Genomic DNA, 21,773 nt, shown 5'->3' on the forward strand with positions numbered 1-21,773 from the left:
AGATATAGAGGGTATTTCATGGTTTACTGTTGAGTACAGATATAGAGGGTATTTCATGGTTTGCTGTTGATTACAGATATAGAGGGTATGTCATGGTTTCCTGTTGATTACAGATAAAGAGGGTATTTAGTGGTTTCCTGTTGATTACAGATATAGACGGTATTTCATGGTTTACTGTTGAGTACAGATATAGAGGGTATTTCATGGTTTGCTGTTGATTACAGATATAGAGGGGATTTCATGGTTTCCTGTTGATTACAGATATAGAGGGTATGTCATGGTTTCCTGTTGATTACAGATAAAGAGGGTATTTAGTGGTTTCCTGTTGATTACAGATAAAGAGGGTATTTCATAGTTTCCTGGTGATTACAGATAAAGGGGGTATTTAGTGGTTTCCTGGTGAATACAGATAAAGAGGGTATTTCATGGTTTCCTGGAGATTACAGATAAAGAGGGTATTTCTTGGTTTCCTGTTGATTACAGATATAGAGTGTATTTCTTGGTTTCCTGTTGACTACAGATAAAGAGCGTATTTCATGGTTTCCTGGTGATTACAGATAAAGGGGGTATTTAGTGGTTTCCTGGTGATTACAGATAAAGAGGGTATTTCATGGGTTCCTGGTGATTACAGATAAAGATGGTATTTAGTGGTTTCCTGGTGAATACAGATAAAGAGGGTATTTCATGGTTTCCTGTTGATTACAGATAAAGAGGGTATTTAGTGGTTTCCTGTTGATTACAGATAAAGAGGGTATTTAGTGGTTTCCTGGTGATTACAGATAAAGGGGGTATTTAGTGGTTTCCTGGTGATTACAGATAAAGATGGTATTTAGTGGTTTCCTGGTGAATACAGATAAAGAGGGTATTTCATAGTTTCCTGGTGATTACAGATAAAGGGGGTATTTAGTGGTTTCCTGGTGAATACAGATAAAGAGGGTATTTCATGGGTTCCTGGTGATTACAGATAAAGATGGTATTTAGTGGTTTCCTGGTGAATACAGATAAAGAGGGTATTTCATAGTTTCCTGGTGATTACAGATAAAGGGGGTATTTAGTGGTTTCCTGGTGATTACAGATAAAGGGGGTATTTAGTGGTTTCCTGGTGATTACAGATAAAGAGGGGATTTAGTGGTTTCCTGTTGATTACAGATATAGAGGGTATTTCATGGTTTACTGTTGATTACAGATATAGAAGGTATTTCTTGGTTTCCTGTTGACTACAGATAAAGAGGGTATTTCATGGTTTCCTGGTGATTACAGATAAAGAGGGTATTTAGTGGTTTCCTGGTGATTACAGATAAAGAGGGTATTTCATGGTTTCCTGGTGATTACAGATAAAGAGGGTATTTAGTGGTTTCCTGTTGATTACAGATATGGAGGGTATTTAGCGGTTTCCTGTTGAATATTATATATATTTCACAAGTATGGCAGAGCACTATCAGTATTTTCTACATGCAAGTAAAATACATGTACCGTAAAAACCCATGTAATTTGCGCATTTTTTTTCCAGAAATTTGATACCAAAAGTGGGGGGTGCGTAAAATACACAGGTATAGAAAATTTCAAGTTTTTTTCAGGAAAAAGATCGACGATTCTGGGAGATCGCCATCTTGGATTATTTCCCTTGGTACACGGAACTCTAATTAAGACAAATGACGGTCAACAAATTTATTTATGTCAAACATTAATAAAAGATATATAATATGTTGTTATGTGAGTTTATGTGAAAAATATTATTAAATAGGTAACCGTTAACAAAAAAAGGGAAGCCAAATTCCTATGCCAGAGAATCGCCGATCAACTTACGACATTACGTTTCGACATCTCGGTGCGTTTCCCCATACTATTACGAAAATGTAGTTGTTCAATTTAAGCTCCGTTCCATGTAAGTCATGTAAGGTTTTTTCAAATCGCCTATGCGTAAACGTATAGCATGTTTTTTTTCCTGCTCACTTTCATGTTGATCTCGCGTCTAACATTACGTAAACACGTGATTGATAATAACCTCGTGAATTATTTCAATAATTATTAAATGAAGGATCGTAAAAATAGTCTTCGTTAACTATTTTTTTCCTTGGAGTAGATTTGAAGAGGATGTATTGATTGTCCACGCTTCTAGTATAAACATATGTTTTTATAATCCCTTATCAGTCAAATCAGTCTGTTATGACAATGCAGTAGGGCTTCGTAATTCACGCCACGTGTTGGTGAGTGAAAAAACAACAACACGGTCCGTCGATCGCGACTGCAAATCATTTCAATTAGTAGAGCTATTGTTAACAGGTAATCACTGAGATAGTGTTAGCTAATTACTGCATTGTAATTTGTAAAAAATATCGCCAAACCACTAACTTAGATAATCTAATTCCGTGGCCAAACTGAACTGTGACATGACCTGGTTTGAAATGACGTAACCCAAGCCGCCATGATGAGCCCTTCTCACTGATCGTAATTATGATCAATAAAAGGTATCTTATTATGTCTTTCACCAGGAGATATGCACCAGCGGTTACTAAACATTGAATAACTTATTAATTGATATGTTTTTGTAAGCAAGTAAATGTTTTATGTAAAATATTGCTAAAATGATTTGATGTATGCTGATATGCGCACACGTGGGTGTCATGTGTGTGATCAGATAATTTAAAGAAAACAAGCAATAAAATACACATTTTACGTAGTTTCTTCTTGGTTTTAAATACTATTTTACATCAATGAAAAAAAAATTCATAGAAATATATTTAAATTTTTTTTATTCAGGGATCGATTTTCGGAGCATGAACATCGTTTTTTCCCCCAGATTTTTTGGGTGCGCAAAATATTCGAGTAGAAGCTTTTTTCCCGATTTTCAGCCTCAAAAAGTACCTGCTTAAATTACACAGGTGCGCAAATTACATGGGTTTTTACGGTATATACTGTATTCAATGAGAAAGCCATTTGATTATTAGGTCACCTGAGCTTTTGCTTAAGTGACCTATTCTGATCGCTTTCCGTCCGTCGTGCGTAAACTTTTTACATTTTTAACTTCTCAAGAACCAGTGAATGAAATTTTTTCAAACGTGGTCAGAATCATCCTTAGTAGATGAGGCTACAAAGTTGTAAAATTGGGATTCCTACCCAAAGCCCTGGGGCCAGGGCGGGGACCCAAAGGCAAAATTAATCAATATTTCCAAAATCTTCTTCTCCAGACTCCGAGGTACTACTGTCATTTTCCCTGCATGAATGGAAAGATCATCAGGGGCTTTATTTAAATTGTAAATTTCCGGACCCCGGGCCATCTCTCCTCGCTTGGGGAAGGGTAAAGTTTACTATAGTTTATATAGGGAAAATAACACTTTTGGGTATATTTTGACAATTTTCTGTATGAAATTATTCTTACTTAGTGAGAATCATTCTTGGAGGAAGTTGGTTTTCAAATTGTAAAATTGGGATTCTACCCCAATCCTGGGGGCTAGGGTGGGGCCCCAAAGGGAAAATTAACCAATATTTCAAAAATCTTCTCCAGACTCAGAGGTACTACAGTCAATTTCAGTGCATGGATAGAAAGATCATCAGGAGCTTTATTTAAATTGACAATTTCAGGACCCCCAAGCCATCCTTTCCTTCTTAGGGAGGGAGTAAAGTTTACTATAGTTGATATAATAGGGAAATAACAATTTTGGGTATATTTTATCCTTTTTCAGTGGAAAATTACTCAAACTTGGTCAGAATCATCTTTGGTGGATGAGGGTAATATAATGTAAAATTTGGACTCCTGCCCCTCCCGAGATGATAGAACATGATATTTTCGAGATGATAGAACTTGATATTTTCAAGATGATAGAACTTGATATTTTCAAGTTGATAGAACTTGATATCTCACTGACCAAAAATATAGTCAATAATTTTTCAATCCTCTTCTAACTGCTGTGTACTGTCACGAGCAAAAAGTACCAGGCTCAATAAATGTGCAGAACAATATTTAAACATAATATTTTATACAACTAGCACACTAACGGTTTAATGGCACATTCATTCACATTTCTTTTATTTGTTTGACAAAATTGTTTTTCATTTTTCAGGTCTCTCCAATGCCTGTTTGTTTGGAAACGGTTTGGTTATGTTGGGCTACTACTTTGAAAAACGACGGTCTATAGCCAACGCCTTGGCTCTGATTGGTGCAAGTGTGGGCCAGTTTGGAATTCCTCCAATTCTTCAGCACCTCCTTGATACCTACACGATCCGAGGAACTTTTCTGTTTCTTGGGGGTTTCTACCTGAATTTATGTATCTGTGGAGCCCTGTATCGCCCTATATCACTCTACGCCAACAGGAATAGTGCAGATGTTGAGGCAAAAGATTCTCTCAATCAGAACAATATAACAGAGTTGGAAGTTAGCTATGTAGATACTACAGGAAACCATCACAGCGAGACAGAGACTCTAGCCCCAGGGAACTGCCACAAGGTCGAAGTGTCAGAGATAGCTTTGTTAAAGTCTGAGATGAGATATGGACATCTCTCAAGTACTGGCAGTTTGGTGATGGGTTCAATGGAAAGTCTCGGTCAAATTGTCATTGCAGAAAGTAAACAGCTAGACAAAGTAAAACAAAGGTCCTCAAATAGCACATTCAGCTGTGGCCTGACTTGTCCGAAGCTGATCTACTGGTCCGAGTTTAAGAAACCCATAGTCGTAATCTACACCCTGGTCAGTTTCTTTTTATTCTTTGGCTACTTCAACTTCATCATCTTCTTGCCCCTTGATGCAGCCTCTAAGGAGATAGATAAACACAGCAAGACTTGGCTTGTATCCATATCCGGCATTGGCGACTTGCTGGGTCGTATATTCATCGGTGTTCTAGGTGACCTGAATGTTTGTAAGAGGTACAAGATCATGTCAGTCATGTGCATTATCTGTGGAACAAACATCATCCTGTACGGAATCGCGGACACATACTGGTGGATGGCCCTCCATGTGGCTGTGTACGGGTTCTCGGGCGGGGCCTATGTTGCCATCAACGCTGTCGTACTGATTGACCTTGTAGGCCTGGAGGTCATGCCTCGAGCTCTTGGCCTGATCCTACTTATTCAGGGATTCGGTGCTGCTGTTGGACAGCCGTTTGAAGGTAAGAAGAATAACTTTGGTCATACTTGATATCCAGGGGTTACGCTCACTTTCCCTCTCTCCAACCCTGGAATACTGTAAAAGCATCATATTTCGTTGGGGATTTAATTTCGTTTATTTCATGGTTTTATAAATAACCACAAAATATAATCCCAACAAAATTTTAAGCACAAAATATAAACTAAAATAAAGTACGAAATACTTTATTGATTTAATTACAAATCCATGCTGTATTTACATTTAGACATAAGTCATGATAAAGGGTGTAATTATCGTCACAGGCACAGAGGTAAACACTTATAACAATAGCGTGTCAATCAAGCGTTATATTTGTAACACAGGAAAGACCCTACATCGCTCTGTACATATTGCATGTTGACTCTAGAGCATGACGGATTTGACCGATACCCACCTAGTGAGTTTATCTCGCCCGGTCTTTTAATTACCTGTACCTCGCAAGTCGTGCGGTGAAATCAACTTGTGTAGACACAATAACAAAAAACCACTAAATATTCCCGTAGCTTTTATTAACAATAATCAAATTTTCTATTTAACGAAAAGGTTGTAAAGTGTACATCTGATAAGTAGGCTCTTTGCCAATGTAATCAGTTTTACCCATTGTAGTAAGAACCAGATTCCTCATGTTCACCTGGGAATTTTTATCTTACAAATCAATCAAATAACAACAAAAAAGGAACATTAATAAGCAGGTTTCCATGATAGATAATATACAGTAGAGCTTTGCTCAAGTGACCTATTCTAATCGCTTTCCGTCCGTCGTCGTCTGTCGTGCGTACACTTTTTACATTTTCAACTTCTTCTCAAGAACCGGTAGATGGATATTTTTGCAAATTTGGTCAGAATCATCCTTTTTAGATGAGGCTACAAAATTGTAAAATTGGGATTCCTACCTCAACCCCTGGGGCCAGGGCGGGGAACCAAAGGGAAAATTAACCAATATTTCAAAAATCTTCTTCTCCAGACTCAGAGGTACTACATTCAATTTCAGTGCATAAAACGTGTTTTCAATGCGTATTCCGATTCTATCTGAAGTTGAATAATAATTCTTTATAGAGAAAAGGTTGTTTCATGATCATACATTCTAAGTCATGACAACATCATATGAAAACATGAACTGTTGAAAAATTACGATTTAAAAAAAATGTTATGCGATCCTATTTACTATAACTAAGTAGGTTCTCAAAATGTCTCGTCTCCAATTAGCGTAGTGAAGCCGCGTGTCCGGTTGGCCTTCGAACTTGACAGATGTTACACAATAAACACGACACAGAATGAGATATCCTTTTAACCCTAGAATTTAATATTTCGTCCAAATGTGACTGATTTTGGCTAGTCCATATTCTAACAGAGGGTAAAAAGCGTTTGCAACACTACAGGTACCAGCGGCGGCGACCCTTGACCCACAGCAGGTAGCTAGCTGCCTGCTAACCGAGTATCTCAAGTTGATCAACCTCTTTGGTAACCACACTGGTTACAGATGGCACCACTCAACCTTTAGAACATCCCTGTTCTCCTACACTAGAACATCCCTGTTCTAGGCGGTGGTGCCATCCCCTTATTTCGTAGAACATCCCTGTTCTAGTCGGTTGATCGTGGAAGGTCTGTTTCATAATTTTATAAGTCTTTTTACTAACATGGACAGACCTACTCTACTCTACAAGTCAATACAGAAGCAGCTGAGAAATAATTCCCAAGGGCCAAAATTATTTTGTAACATTTGTGTTATTATGTCATGATTATTTTGTTACACCTGTTGAATGTACAATAGTTAGTTGGTATTCTTGATCTATGTTTTTAATATTCGTTTTAAGAATCATGTTGGTTCTTATATACCTTACTTCATAGAGGATACATTTCATGTTTTAAGTTCTTATCTGATCCCTATAATAAATGTTCATAACTTCATATCTGAGTTGTATTATCCCCTCTGGAGTAACTTGGTCTAAAGCTGCATTTTTAGCTACAAACTTGTACACAAGATATAAAATTCATCTTTAATGTATAAACAGGAAACTGTATTTGAAAATTATACAACAATCTGGAACAATTTTTAATTCTAACAGTTAGAAGAGTCCAAGCGCCGGTTATTGTTTTGGCTAGTAAAAAACGACGTTAGTCTAACGTCTCAAATATTCGACAAGCCTACCAGATCATTTGATGAGGTGAACTGTGACCTTGCTACTGACAATTACGCAAGAAGTTGAAGAACAAATCTTGCTGCAATCTCATGTTGTAGTTTATTATTGTTATTTTCATCATGCAGGCGCGTAGCTTTCTAGCTATATGCAAATGAGTACACATAATTTTGATGAGTAAAAACATATTTAATATACGTGTATTTCAAACCTTTATTGCGTAAGTAAAGTAAAATTTTAAAAAATCACACTAAATACGTTTTCTAACTTTTTTTCCAAAACTAAAATCTGAGACATAAATTACGTCTGCTTAAATCTAATCGCCAAATTTCCACAAAACACAGGAATTTGATCCAGAGACCTTGAATTCAAAAACTTTCCTTTGGGAGGCCAACCCCCAACTGGGCCTCGCACCCCCCACTACTTGCGCTACACTTATCATAAAAGCAAGTAAACAATTAAATTTAAACCATAGTTTCTCTCACCTGTGTTTAACGCCTGCCAATCAAACTATTTTGATACAATGGAAAGTACCTTACCTGGACGGCAATACAGTTGTACGATGTCTATATAAAGATCTAATTGTCCGTAACATAATTTTGAAAAAGGGTTCATGAAATATTCCAAAGATTGTTTTTCACTACTTTCTAGTCACTCACTTCTCTGGAAATGGTACACATAATGTTGAATTCTCGTTATTTTTAGAGGAATGGAAAATTTCACATACATCTGATTAACAGAAAGTAAAAATAGAATGTAGAAAAACTTGGAACTCTTCTTCGTTTGAGAAATAACACAGTGTGCTTAGACTCTCTGCCTTAAATTCATTTTTGTTTTTACTCCATTCTCTTATTGTTGATAGTTAGCAACTTAGATTCGGGAAATCTTAGTGAAGCGACGAATTTCAATTTTGTGATATAAGTTCGATCTTGTTTACCCGTACCTTTTTTGTTTCCTAAAAAATACGTTAGAAATTATCTTATTTATTATAATACATATCTATTGTAATAGTTGAAATGAAATAAATGTACATTTATACACATATGGAAATCGGATGCTGGTTATCACTTTTGTTGAGCACGTGTGAAGTTTTCGAAAGTAGTTTCCTAATTATATTCCATTTGTATTTGTAATTGTATATGCATATTTATTATTCTTAAACGGAAGAAATGAAGTTTATAGCATTTGGTTTGGAACGCTGGCATTGAAAGAAACGTGAGATCAACAGATACGGCGGCGGCATTTTATATTATTATAAACGTTTTTGTGTGAAATGACATTCGTTGGAATTTTATTAAGTATTGATAATACATAGTTTTAACACATATCAGGATCATTTTGACACTATACCAACGTATGAAAATGGATCACAACGTTAGTTTGAATTTTTATAAAAACATCGACAGATTCTGTGGATCAAATCTAAGGACCGGCATGGACTTAATGCGATTGATTTTTTTCTTCGTAAAGTATTATACATAGAAACAACATATATTTGTTAAAAGTACAAAAATATGACAAAAACTGAAATATTCTTGTAGGAATATGAGCTGGTCTTTCGATGATACTGTGCATGTACATGACCATCCGTGAAGGAATACAGTATATTAGACGAATTTAAATTGAAACCTAACAGTGTCAAAGGGATCATAATTAAAGAAATGCAATACAGTTAACTTTCAAAACGTAGTTGGTTTAAAACTTCTAAATTATATTCATATTTAATTCTGATTTTGTTTTATATATATAATTTTGTATTGCAATAGTTACACATGAAATAATACGAATGCTTGTTGTCTCCGATTGATACACACGGAATAAAATAAGATTAGGTAACTTGAAATTAGCAAATTCTATGTTACAGGTAGGAGAAACCATATTTAACATTTATTTAAAGTGTAGACTTGTAAGGACCAATATTTTCATTCTGTTCATCATTTAATACAACTGTCTTTTTTATTTTTCATTTTTATGAACACAAAACCCCCCCGAAAATTTGGGGAATTTAGTGGGCGGCACCTCGACGATACACACCATCTAATCAGTCGCATGATGCGGTGTATTGTGTAAGCTCTGCCCATTGTGACAGGAGGGCTACTGTGCTGAGGTGTGATTGACATTTCAGACCAACCAATAATTTTGGGTGATTTCACAGTGCAGGGACAGTCGGCTTGTCCGCCTCGGCAGATTTTTCAATAAACTTATGTTGATCAGTAAACTGTGATAACATTTTATACAATGTATACTAAACAGAGACACTTATAATGATGATGTGTTAATTAACGTACCGCTCCTTTTCAATTATAATCTAGATTGTTTAAAGGGGAAATCGTGTAATCTAGTCAAAATAACCAACACTTGCACATCGTAAATGTTGCCCCAATTTACGTCAATTGGACAAAGACGAAATTTTTATCACGTTACAAGGCAATGCTACTTTATATTAGCATAAATGGGTAATTTTAAATAGATCTTGTGGAACTCGTTTCTTTTTAAATATCCACTACAAGACGGGTTTTCCACCCTAGTATGTGCTGGCGTTATTTCTTTTCCGTTCGTGAAATTCAAGTAGCGCTTTCTGTTCGGTGTGCCGATTGTAACTGTGCATCTGTGGTACTGTAGACAGGAACAGTGGCCTCAGCAGACACATACATGGCAGTAATAATATACTGTATTTTCTCTGTCTAGACTTAATCCCCATCACCCGTTAATGCAGGATAGTCGCGGAGGGCTTATCAATGTAAAGCCGACGGATCTACCTTGATATAGCCGGCGTTTCTTCTGCGATCATCCCGCGGCTATGAGCGACAGGGATTAAAATTTGTCGCTCGGCGGGCGACTGAGTACCAAATCACCTGAGGCGTACTGTAAATCTAATAGCACACGTATCTCATTTGACCCCAATTAAGCACCAACAGTTATCCCTTGGAGGGCCTCATGGCAAAATCAAACTAACCAGTCACTTATCCCTTCCTTTCACATAAACCACTGTATAATTATAGAAACAAAAGTAAACTCTCTCCGATACATGCCCATTAACATATTACACTAAGTTCATCTGTGTTCAAACTCGGACAAAGATACTAGCGAGGTTAATAGTTTTAGACATTTATTCATAACATAAACAGCGCTAGCATTTCTGTTGATTCCAATTCAGCTTAACCGGCTATCTGGAAGAATACATGCACCGTACTAACTGCTAGGGAAGTTATTTTCTCCTTTGAATACTTCCCACCTGTAATAATGATTCTGTAACGTACTCCTTGCACTATCTTTTGACCATTTGGCAACTTTTCGCTTCATAGCTGACACAGTACAACAATTTTCTTCACCGCTGACTTCACACAGGCAGTTATTTTGTTTACAAAGAAATGGTGTGCTGTGCGCATGCGCTAGTATAGAGGGCAGGTGAGCTAAAAATCCTTCTTCTACCATAGGGACTAAGGGATTTTATCCTAATTTAGTCTTGAGCATTCTTGGGCTAAGGGGACTCAATTTTGTATAAGCAGTGGGTGTGGTCTCCCAGGGGGCAGAAGGGCAGGGCCCAATAGGAGAAATAGAGGTAAAACCTTTAAAATCCTTCTTCGACCATCGGGATTAAGGGATTTTATCCATATTTGGTCTGGAGCATTCTTGGACCAAGGGGACTCAATTTTGTATAATTGGTGGGTATGACTCCCCTAGGGGTGTAGGGGTGGGGCTCTGTTTGAAGTTTGTTTTTGCTATATCTCAAGTATTGGATGGATCTTTCTGAAATTTTATATGTGCTTACAGCACCTACCATGGAGTGCTATACCTTTACTTCATACCAATTATTTAAAACATATTCAGGTGAGCGATACAGGCCCTCTGGTTATGAATCTATTTCAGCCAAATCCGATCGTTATTTTCCATAAGGAGTCTCACTTGATATGTTTATGTAGTATTGAAAACAAGAGATCCCAGAGGGTGATTGGCGCCAACCATTGTACCATCTTCATTAGTTCTTTGTCAGTTCGATCTTTTCTCTTCTTTCCTCTAATCTGTTTGATTGAGTCATGTTAACAGTAAATGCACCTTGAGGTAACTTTTGATCTAAACTTAATACTGATGTGTATGAAAGCCAACCTTCAAAGTGAGTTTGTCATTTCACATATTTACTAGTACAGTACTTAATGTAAAAGAAATAGAATTGATCATTGCAATATGAGGAAGATCTGTTCAGTTCTTCTTTTAATCCATTTCGTTTTTATGATCAGTCTCAAAATATAACATGCACAACGAGGGATCAAGGGGAACCTACATATAAAATTTGAGAAAGTTCCCTCCTGTACTTCCCGAGAAATAGTTATAACAAACTTTCAATATCAAAATCCAAGATGGCTGCCTGTCGGCCATGTTGTTTATCCGATCTGTCTCTAAAATTGCCCTGCACAGCTAGGATCAAGGGGAACCTACATATAAAATTTGAGAAAGATCCCTCTGGAGCTTCTTGAGAAATAGTTATAACAAACTTTCAATATCAAAATCCAAGATGGCTGCCTGTCGGCCATGTTGTTTATCCGATCAGTCTCAAAAGCTGCCCTGCACAGCAAAGGACCAAGGGGAACCTACATACAAAATTTGAGAAAGATCCCTCTGGTACTTCTTGAGAAATATTGATAATAAAAATTGTTTAAGGATGGACGACGGACGGACCACGGACAGACCACGGACCACAGAAGCAGGATGATGGTGGGCTAAAAAGACACAAAAAAAAAGTTGCTTCACCGTGATGCCCCTTTAAATCAGTATGAATAAATTTGACCTTGACCCATTATGAAGGTCACAGATGTAAAATGTATTTGCAAACAACTTTAAATAACAGTCCAGTAGTGCAGGCCTTTTGGGGCCCTTTCATTCCTCTTCTTCTTTCCAATGCTATTTTGTCCAGCCATTTTCACTGAAACTAATACCTATAGTCAATTTCCAATAAAACTTGGTCAGGTGGTCAATTCAAATGGTCACATATACATGTATACGTAGATGGTACTAAACCTTCTTCTTTGCAGCTAAGTTGACTGCCAGGTCATCTGATTGTTGGAGACATATCCAGTTATGAATTTTGTTCCAAGATTAAAAAATTATGATGTAAATTAGTTACACAAAGAATTAAAAGAAAGAATTGGACCGGAGCAAAAATCCAAATGTTGGAAAGTATGTCTTAAGTAAAGGAATGAAAGTGAAAAATTGTGAATCTCCCTCCAAAATAGAGAGATCGTAAGTTTGTCACTGACTGGTAACCTGAACTGTTTTTATGATGTTTTACAGGTTATATAAGGGACATCACTCTGTCGTTCCAAACACTTACTTACCTGAATGGATTCTGCATGATCTTCGGAGCTGTGATCCTCTTCTTACATCCCATGATTGTCGGACTGTTTGAGCCGAAGTATGAACAGCCACTAGACGCCGCCACCATCATCAACACATCAACCATGGATTCCTTCAACAAGACAGAAAATGGAGAAAAAGTGGAAACATTAGCTTGACACCTGCCCAGAATTCGGGATCTGTGGTATCCTTGTGTAATATTTAATCCTGAGATTATAATTAAGTGTCTTTTTATAAAACCCGGTCTGGACTGGACAATATTTATCCTGCAGTAAGCTCAGGGGGGCAGATACGTGTGTGACTAAGTAGGATTTATTGGAATTCCTACTTAAATGCAATATATTTGGATGGGCTTATTACCAGGCATGGGCTTATTACCAGGCATGGGTTTATTGACGCATAAATATTGATATATTGGTATGACATTGTCTGTCTGTACCTCCGTCCTGCTTCTTGTTTACAGTATAATCAATCCCACAAACCTATGTCACCGAAAGTGATATTGGGCATGGAAACTCCTCATAACAATACCCACCTTGAAGTTTAATTTTTACCAAGCTTATTTCCTATTCTCTTGTTCTGCAGGAACATCATTTTACAACTAAAGAAAACAGTACAATAACTGAAATTTTGAACTTAAGTTATTCAACACAGCCCGAAGTATTTTCAAATGCTTAAACCAAATGTTTTAGCAGTTGGTGAAATTGTCAGAAATCAATGAATAAACATGACCAGGATTTGCCCTTGTTTTTCGTATTAACATTGATACAATGTTCTTAGATACTACAATGTTTTACCGGTATTACAATCAATAGGTTGCTATCTCTTTCAGTGATGCAGGGTGGTGGGATTGATAATAAGATAAAGTGAAGTGATGAAGTTATTTAGTGAAGGGTAATTGTAACATGTATCAGCTCATCACCTGGCACAAAGTGCCTAGGAGCTTATAGAATGGTGTGATGGCCGCCGCCCATCATTCAACTTTAAAAAAAAAATATACTTGTTTAGAATCATTAGGCATAGAATCATGGTATTTGGCAAAGTACTTGGCCCTTCAGGCTAGGCTAGCTAAAAATCTTTGAAAATAGGGTTCTGTCAGTTGTAGAGAAAGGATATTTAACATGCTTTGTTAGCTTGCTTGCTTTCAAATTTAATTTATTAGATAAATTCAACCTCAAACCACTTTGAATGTCACAAGTGAAATATGTTTACAGACAGCATTGAAAAACAGGTGAACGATGCAGGCCCCTTGGGTCTCTTGTTTAAAGGGCATTGAGTAAGGTGAGGATAACAAATTTAGTTCAATATTCAAGTCAATGAATTAACATTTTAATTTTAAAGTATGTGTATTGATCACATCATATTTATTCTACTGAGCTATTTTATAATCAACTCACTTAGTTTAAACATTTTTTCCTGTTTTCTTGTTGTTACTTCATCATGAACACTCTTTTATTTGTTGTTGTTATTATATCTGATTCTTTATCAACCTTTTTCTGTTAAAGCGTACCTGCTGTTTTTCAGGTTTTTTTTCCTTATTAAGGCCACACAAAAAAAATAATATGTGTTTCTTGTAACATGTTGGAAAAATTTAGGTTAGATAGGAAGGTAACAAATTTGATTTTAAGTAGTAGTTTTATATAGGAATGTGATCTTGACTTTAACGGTGCTTCTTTGAAAATTGCCTTAAATTGTTCGGATAGGCACAAACAATTCGGTCAGTAGGGTTACCTTGAAACACTAAATAGGTTTTGTTTGGCCTAATGTGAGATAAAACTGTTATGTTTATTCAGTGTTACAAGCTTAACTGGTCTAGCATACTTGCCCATTTTTCTGTCACAAAGAATGTGTTCTATTTGCGATGCCTTTCATCTGTCATCGTCCATCATGTGTCTAGTGTCAGTTAACTATTTACGTTTACAACTTCTTCTTTTAAAAAATCATTGAACAAATTTCAATTTTTCAGGAATCTTTCATGACCAGCAATTAGCAATATTAATTTTATTGTGAACTATCTAAATCACACCCCTCAGGAACCAGAGGGCTGGGACCAAAAGAGTCCCACAGTTAACTAATTTACCCATATATATTTAAACTGAACTTGCCCGGTCTTTGATTTAGTAAGGTTCAAGTGTGACTTTATGTGTAAATGGGTTAAATGGCTATTAGTTTTTAGGTCACCTGAGCTTTGCTCGTGACCTATTCTAATCGCTTTTCGTCTGTCGTCGTCCGTCGTGCGTCGTGCGTAAACTTTTACATTTTCAACTTCTTCTCAAGAACCAGTGGATGGATTTTTTTCAAACTTGGTCAGAATCAGGCTTCAAAATTGTAAAATTGGGATTCCTACCCCAACCCCTGGGGCCAGGGCAGGGCCCCAAAGGGAAAATTAATCAATATTTCAAAAATCTTCTTCTTCAGACTCAGAGGTACTACACTCATTTTCTCTACGTGGAAAGAAAGATCATCAGGGGCTTTACTTAAATTGTAAATTTCAGGACCCCCGAGCTATCCGTTCTCCCTTGGGGAGGGGGTAAAGTTTACTATAGTTTATATAGGGAAATAACACTTTTGGGTATATTTTGACAACTTTCTGTAGGAAATTATTTTTACTTGGTGAGAATTATCCTTGGAGGTAGATGGTTTCAAATTGTAAAATTGAGATTCCTACCCCGACCCCTGGGGCCAGGGCGGGGCCCCAAAGGGAAAATTAATCAATATTTCAAAAATCTTCTTCTCCAGACTCAGAGGTACTACAGTGATTTTCTTTACGTGGAAAGAAAGATCATCAGGGGCTTTATTTAAATTGAAAATATCAGGACCCCGAGCTATCCGTTCTCCCTTAGGGAGGGGTTAACGTTTAATATAGTTTATATAGGGAAATAACACTTTTCGGTATATATTTTATCCATTTTCAGCAGAAAATTGCTCAAACTTAGTCAGAATCATCTTGGGTAAATGAGAGTTTTACTTTGTAAAATTAGGATTCCTGCCCCATCCCCAGGGGCTAGGGCGGGGCCCCAAAGGGAACATTTACCAATATTTTCAAATTCTTATCCATTGATGACATGACAAGTATTGTATTTCACTTAGTTTACATGCTGATTTCCACATCACATCTAAACAATAAAATAAAGCTACCAGTACCTATGATATAACTCAGGTGACCGCTAAGGCCCTTGGGCCTCTTGTTTGCTTTGTCATGTAACAATAACAAATGGAAAATTATATCACAACTCAGACAGATGACTTTTCAGGCAACTGGGGCCATTTTGTTGACTCTTGCCTCGCTATATTTTTAGCCCACAATCATCTGATGTAGGCTCTCCAGGTCTGTAGTTGTGCATGTTCAATTTTGAGACTGATCCAATAAACAAAATGGCCGACAGGCAGCCGTCTTGGATTTTGACATTGAAGGTTTGTTTTGCTATTTCTCAGGAAATACTGGAGTGATCTTTCTCAAATTAATTATGCATGTTTTCCTTGGTTCCTTGTTGTGCAGGATAACTTTTGAGACTGATCAAATCAACAAAATGGCCGACAGGCAGCCATCTTGGATTTTGATAGTGAATGTTTGTTATCGCTGTTTCTCAATAAGTAGTGGAGAGATCTTTCTCAAATGTTATATGTAGGTTCCCCCTGATCCCTTGTTGTGCATGTTATATGTTGAGACTGATCATAAAAAAGAACTTAACAGATCTTTCTCATATTGCAATGATCAATTCTATTTCTTTCACATTATGTACTGTACAAGTAAATATGTGAAATGACAAACTCACTTTGAAGGTTGTCTTTTGTACACAGCAGTAATAAGTTTAGATCAAAAGTTACCTCAAGGTGCATTTACTGATAACATAACCAAGTTTGTTCAAATAAATGACCTTCACCCATTTTCAAGGTCACGGGGGTCAATTGTCTTAAAAAATCTTTAAACAACTTCTGAATAACTTAGAGGCCTAGGACAATGATATTTAGGCAGTAACATGCTAGGATAATGGGCTACTAAGTTTTGTTAAAATGAATGACCTTTACCTATATTCAAGGTCACAGGGGTCAAATATGTTTAAAACCTTTAAACAACTTCTTCTCAATAACCAAGAGGCCTAGGATGATGCTATTTGACCAGTAGCATGCTGTAATAGAGGGCTACAGAGTTTGTTCAAATAAATGACCTTGACCCATTTTCAAGGCCACATTGGTCAAATATGTTTAAAACCTTTACACAACTTCTCCTGAATACCCAAGAGGCCTAGAACAATGATATTTGACCAGTATCATGCTCAGATGAAGGGCTACCAGGTTTGTTCAAACAAACAATCTTCACCTATTTTCAAGGTCACAGGGGTCAAATATGTTTAAAACCTTTAAATAACTTCTCCTGAATATCCAAGAGGCATAGGCTAATGACATTTGGCCAGTAACATGCTGGAATGAAGGGCTACGAAGTTAATTCAAATGAATTACCTTCATCTATTTTCAAGGTCACAGGGGTCAAATATGTTTAAAAACTTTAAACAACTTCTTTTAAATAACCAAAAAGCCTTGGATGATGATATTTGGCCATTAACATGTTGGGATGAAGGGCTCCCAAGTTTGTTCAAATGAATGACCTTTGCTCATATTCAAGGTCACAGGGATCAAATATGTGTAAATCTTTAAATGACTTGTTCTGAATATTCAAAAGGTCCAGGGTAATGATAGTTAGCCAGAAATATGCCGGAACGGAAGGCTATAAACTTTCAAGGTCACAGGCGCATATGTTTAAATCATTTAATAGATTCAAATGGATCGAACACAGATATTTTGCCTGTAGCTGTATATTAGTCCACTTTTAAGATTACAAGTGTGAGATTAATACCAGGTGAGCGAGTCGGGCCCATTGGGCCTCTTGTTTAAATATTGAGATTTTTTTCTGGAAAAATGTCAAGCTGGACAGACTGATAGCACCAACCAGGTAGGTTACTAATGAAGGTTAGCTAAATAAAAACATTCACCCAAGTAATTTATTATGTGGGTAAACATATCACACAAATATAATCTTTTGATATTTACTAACTTAAAATTTATTATGAATAGGCAAACAATGCTTTCTCCAACAGCTCTTGTGTTGTCTTCTTCAGGTTTTAGCATAATTATTTTACTGAAAATGAATATTTTTAAACTGCCTCAGGAAAAACACGTTTGACCACGCTCTGCTGGCATTACAAATCTGAAAGGTTTTCAAGCAGCAGACTTAATACTACAGTTGTTGTTAAATATGACAGTTAAAGACAGCAAAGGTTAAAGGTTAGGATCAGCTAACTTGTTTTATGAGGAAGTGTGAGACCAAAGGCTAAAGTTTAAAGGTCAAGGTCACCAAATTTGATGTTGCATATGGACGTATAACACTAAAACTTGGAGGCTTATTTTAAGGGCCAACTGCAATTTTTGCTCTACATCAGAAAGTGTAGCTAAAAATATGAAAGTTTAATGCTAAAGGTCAAGGTTACTTGAGTAAGAGGATTAATTTCTTGCTGCTTATATAAATGATAATACATGTATGACCAACATTTCTATCATGTTCACACGTCCATTAATGTTTTAAGAAAACAGATATTTTTGAAATAGTAAAGAGGTTTAGGGTGATTGATGGCCCTTTACTTCATATAGCATACTGTGTTGGTGGCTTAAAAGTTTGTTCAAATAAATGACCCGACCCACATTCAAGGTCATATGGGTCAAATGTGTTAGAATCTGTAAATGACCTTACTCAATAAATAGAAAGCAGTCCTAGGGTGATGATATATAGCCAGTAGGAAAGGTTACCAATTCAATTTTGTTGAGGTGATTAACTTGATCCACTTTAAGTCTTCCAAGGTAATGGGGTTCTGATATAGAGATTTTTTTCAACAAATTCTTCTGGAAAGCTAAAGGCCTAGGACGATTATATTTGGCTATAGCTTGTACATGTAGTATACTTGGAATAAGGGCTTTTAATTGATGTTTGTTTAAATGAATGACCTTGGCCCACTTTACAGGTCACAGGGGTCAAATGTATAAAATATATTTTAACAAATTCTCCTGAAATGTAAAACCATGATATTTGGCAAGATAATTAATGACCTTGACCCACTTTCAGTTTCACAGGTGTCAAATGTGAAAAAATATTTTTAAGGTCTAATTTCTAAGTAATAAAGAGATGTAAGGTTTATCACTATGGTATTGAATTTGTTTATATAACTTAAAAATACAAATATTCTGATTTGTACCATAACCTAAATCTTTACATGGGTTGATTAAGTTATTATCAACACAAAAATGCTCAACATAATTATCATATAACAAACATAGCCATGCTACACCGTAACCATCTCTAACAAACATAGCCATGCTACACCGTAACCATCTCTTTGTTTGTATACTTCAGTATGGGTCTGCAAATTAGGGCATTGTTGTTAAAAACTAGTGTGTGAGTGTTTGTATGTTGATATCTCCTAGGAACAAAGTTTGAGGGGTTATAGAGTTGTGTCCCTTTGTCCATTCATATTTACATTATAGATATCTGGGAACCATTTTATCAGTGTTTTTGTAATTCAGTCAATCAAGATATTTTAATGATACAAGGGTAAGGTTGAGTTCCTATGTTAAGGTGCTTTGTTCAAGGCCAGTATTATGGTCAGTGTTACTGTTTTTACAATAAATTTGTCATTGTCATTCCTATACTTGCAAACTCTGCCTGATTTTGGACTCTAAAATTGAGCATTTTTAGAAATTGAATTTGCTAAACTATTCCTCTGTTCTGATGATTTCATATGAAAGAACCAGCCCAAAAGATGCCATTTAAAGATGACATTTGTCCCATATGGTGTAAATACACCCCTTTTGTTTCTGTTTTAATTCGGAGCACTGGTAATCTCCCCTGTGGAAATATATGGTGTAAATAAACCCCTTTTGTTTCTGTTTTAATTCTGAGCACGGGTAATCTCCCCTGTGGAAATAAATGGTTTAAATACACCCCTTTTGTTTCTGTTTTAATTCTGAGCACGGGTAATCTCCCCTGTGGAAATAAATGGTTTAAATACACCCCTTTTGTTTCTGTTTTAATTCTGAGCACGGGTAATCTCCCCTGTGGAAATAAATGGTTTAAATACACCCCTTTTGTTTCTGTTTTAATTCTGAGCACGGGTAATCTCCCCTGTGGAAATAAATGGTTTAAATACACCCCTTTTGTTTCTGTTTTAATTCTGAGCAGCACGGGTAATCTCCCCTGTGGAAATATATGGTGTAAATAAACCCCTTTTGTTTCTGTTTTAATTCTGAGCACGGGTAATCTCCCCTGTGGAAATAAATGGTTTAAATACACCCCTTTTGTTTCTGTTTTAATTCTGAGCAGCACGGGTAATCTCCCCTGTGGAAATATATGGTGTAAATACACCCCTTTGTTTCTGTTTTAATTCGGAGCACGGGTAATCTCCCCTGTGGAAATAAATGGTGTAAATACACCCCTTTTGTTTCTGTTTTAATTCTGAGCAGCACGGGTAATCTCCCCTGTGGAAATATATGGTGTAAATACACCCCTTTTGTTTCTGTTTTAATTCTGAGCACGGGTAATCTCCCCTGTGGAAATTTCACAAAGTTGGCAAGTCTGCATTCCTACAGAAACTTTGTAAAACTTAAAGAATGTAAAATTAGGTATGAATATCCAGAACAAATGCATCGTCAGTGAAAATAATTTAACATAACTTTCTTTGATAAATGCAAGCATTAATGGGGATACAGATGTATACAATACAGCTATATCAATTAGGAGACCCTGATTTAAAATCCGAATTGAAGCTGAATATTGAAAAAAGTTTCTAGGCATTTTGTAAAATTAGAAACAGTGTGCTGTATTCAATTGTAAGGCATTGTGATTTCTTGATGACATGTAAAATCTCTGCCATTTAGATGAAGTTGGTGATGAGTTTGGTTGTGAGGAGGTTGGGCCACCAGGGTATCTGTTTTACACAGGAGAGATTGATACTAGTTTCTAACTAATTTCTCACGTTTATATCTGCTCTAGAAACTGAAGGTCAAATCTACGTTACTTAATTGTTTAACTGATTTTAGAACATGACCATTGTACGTGTTTACACCGTTAAAATTGTTGTGACAGCCTTCTTGCTAATGTTATCTGATTGTTATATGTGACGTTCTATTGTTTGTGACATAATTTACTATACTATATACATAATGCTTTTGACACATGTCTTTGTGACATGTATATGACACATGTCTTTGTGACATATATGTGACATGTCTTTGAGACATATATGTGACACGTGTCTTTGTGACATTACAATTTACCATGTTACATATTTGACATTGTGATTTTCTCTTTCTCGTGGTAAAAAAATAGTTATTCCTGTCAAACCAAGTTCTGCTACAAATGATGTGAAATGACCATGGTTGTGTATGTAGTACAAGCTGAGGAAAGTCAGATATGTCAAGTGAAGTTATACTGATTTGAATACCTCATCATGGAAACATTCAAAACAGATGGACATTTTAAATATTGTCGAGAGCATAATTAGACCCGATGTTGTCCAATCAGAACTTAACTTGTAGCACATGGTATTTTTTTTATTGTAACCTACTCTGAAGATAGAGCTGTTGTTATCAACAAGATCTAGCTGTGAAAGTATTTGCATAATGTCACGTGGTTACCGTGGTTACCGGGTATATGTGGTAGGCATTAGGTAAAGAAAGCAAGTGTATAAGAATGTTATCTTGTTTATGTATGATTCAAAGGTCATTTTGATAATATTTTTGTAGAATATTTATTATTGATGAATCTGATGTCATTCTGGAATACCTCCTGTTATTGTTAAATATTTATTGTATCAAAATCTTAATCTAGTTTTCAATTCTTGCCTCTCTTCTCCATGAGTGATATACATGTATATTGACATATAGATCTGGTCAACACAGATGTATATATATATATAATCTGTAGAGTTAAGTTGGTAAATAAATCAAAATATAGTTAAAAATGGACTCGGCTTAGTTGTATGAAACATAAGTAGCTTATGATTACCTTAATTTGTTATGTAATTACCATAAGTAGCTTATGATTACCTTAATTTGTTATGTAATTACCATTAGTGAAGCTCCAGTTGGATTGTCTAAAGACCATGCAGTGACATTAA

At 36.1% G+C, this 21,773-nt stretch overlaps 1 protein-coding gene across 1 annotated transcript in view; it reads left to right on the forward strand.

Moving 5' to 3' along the window:
- The window catches only part of LOC110464255 (monocarboxylate transporter 5-like), a 29,222-nt gene extending 14,385 nt beyond the window's left edge, over positions 1-14,837 (forward strand). The window contains exons 5-6 of the mRNA XM_021519365.1: positions 4,062-5,102; positions 12,547-14,837. Coding sequence (XP_021375040.1) covers positions 4,062-5,102; positions 12,547-12,767 — 1,262 coding nt within the window. The 3' untranslated portion in view covers positions 12,768-14,837. The remainder of the gene's footprint in view (positions 1-4,061; positions 5,103-12,546) is intronic.
- Positions 14,838-21,773: the final 6,936 nt, after the last annotated feature.

The sequence above is a fragment of the Mizuhopecten yessoensis genome, unplaced genomic scaffold (assembly GCF_002113885.1).
Source record: "Mizuhopecten yessoensis strain PY_sf001 unplaced genomic scaffold, ASM211388v2 scaffold10977, whole genome shotgun sequence".
Classification (NCBI taxonomy): domain Eukaryota; kingdom Metazoa; phylum Mollusca; class Bivalvia; order Pectinida; family Pectinidae; genus Mizuhopecten; species Mizuhopecten yessoensis.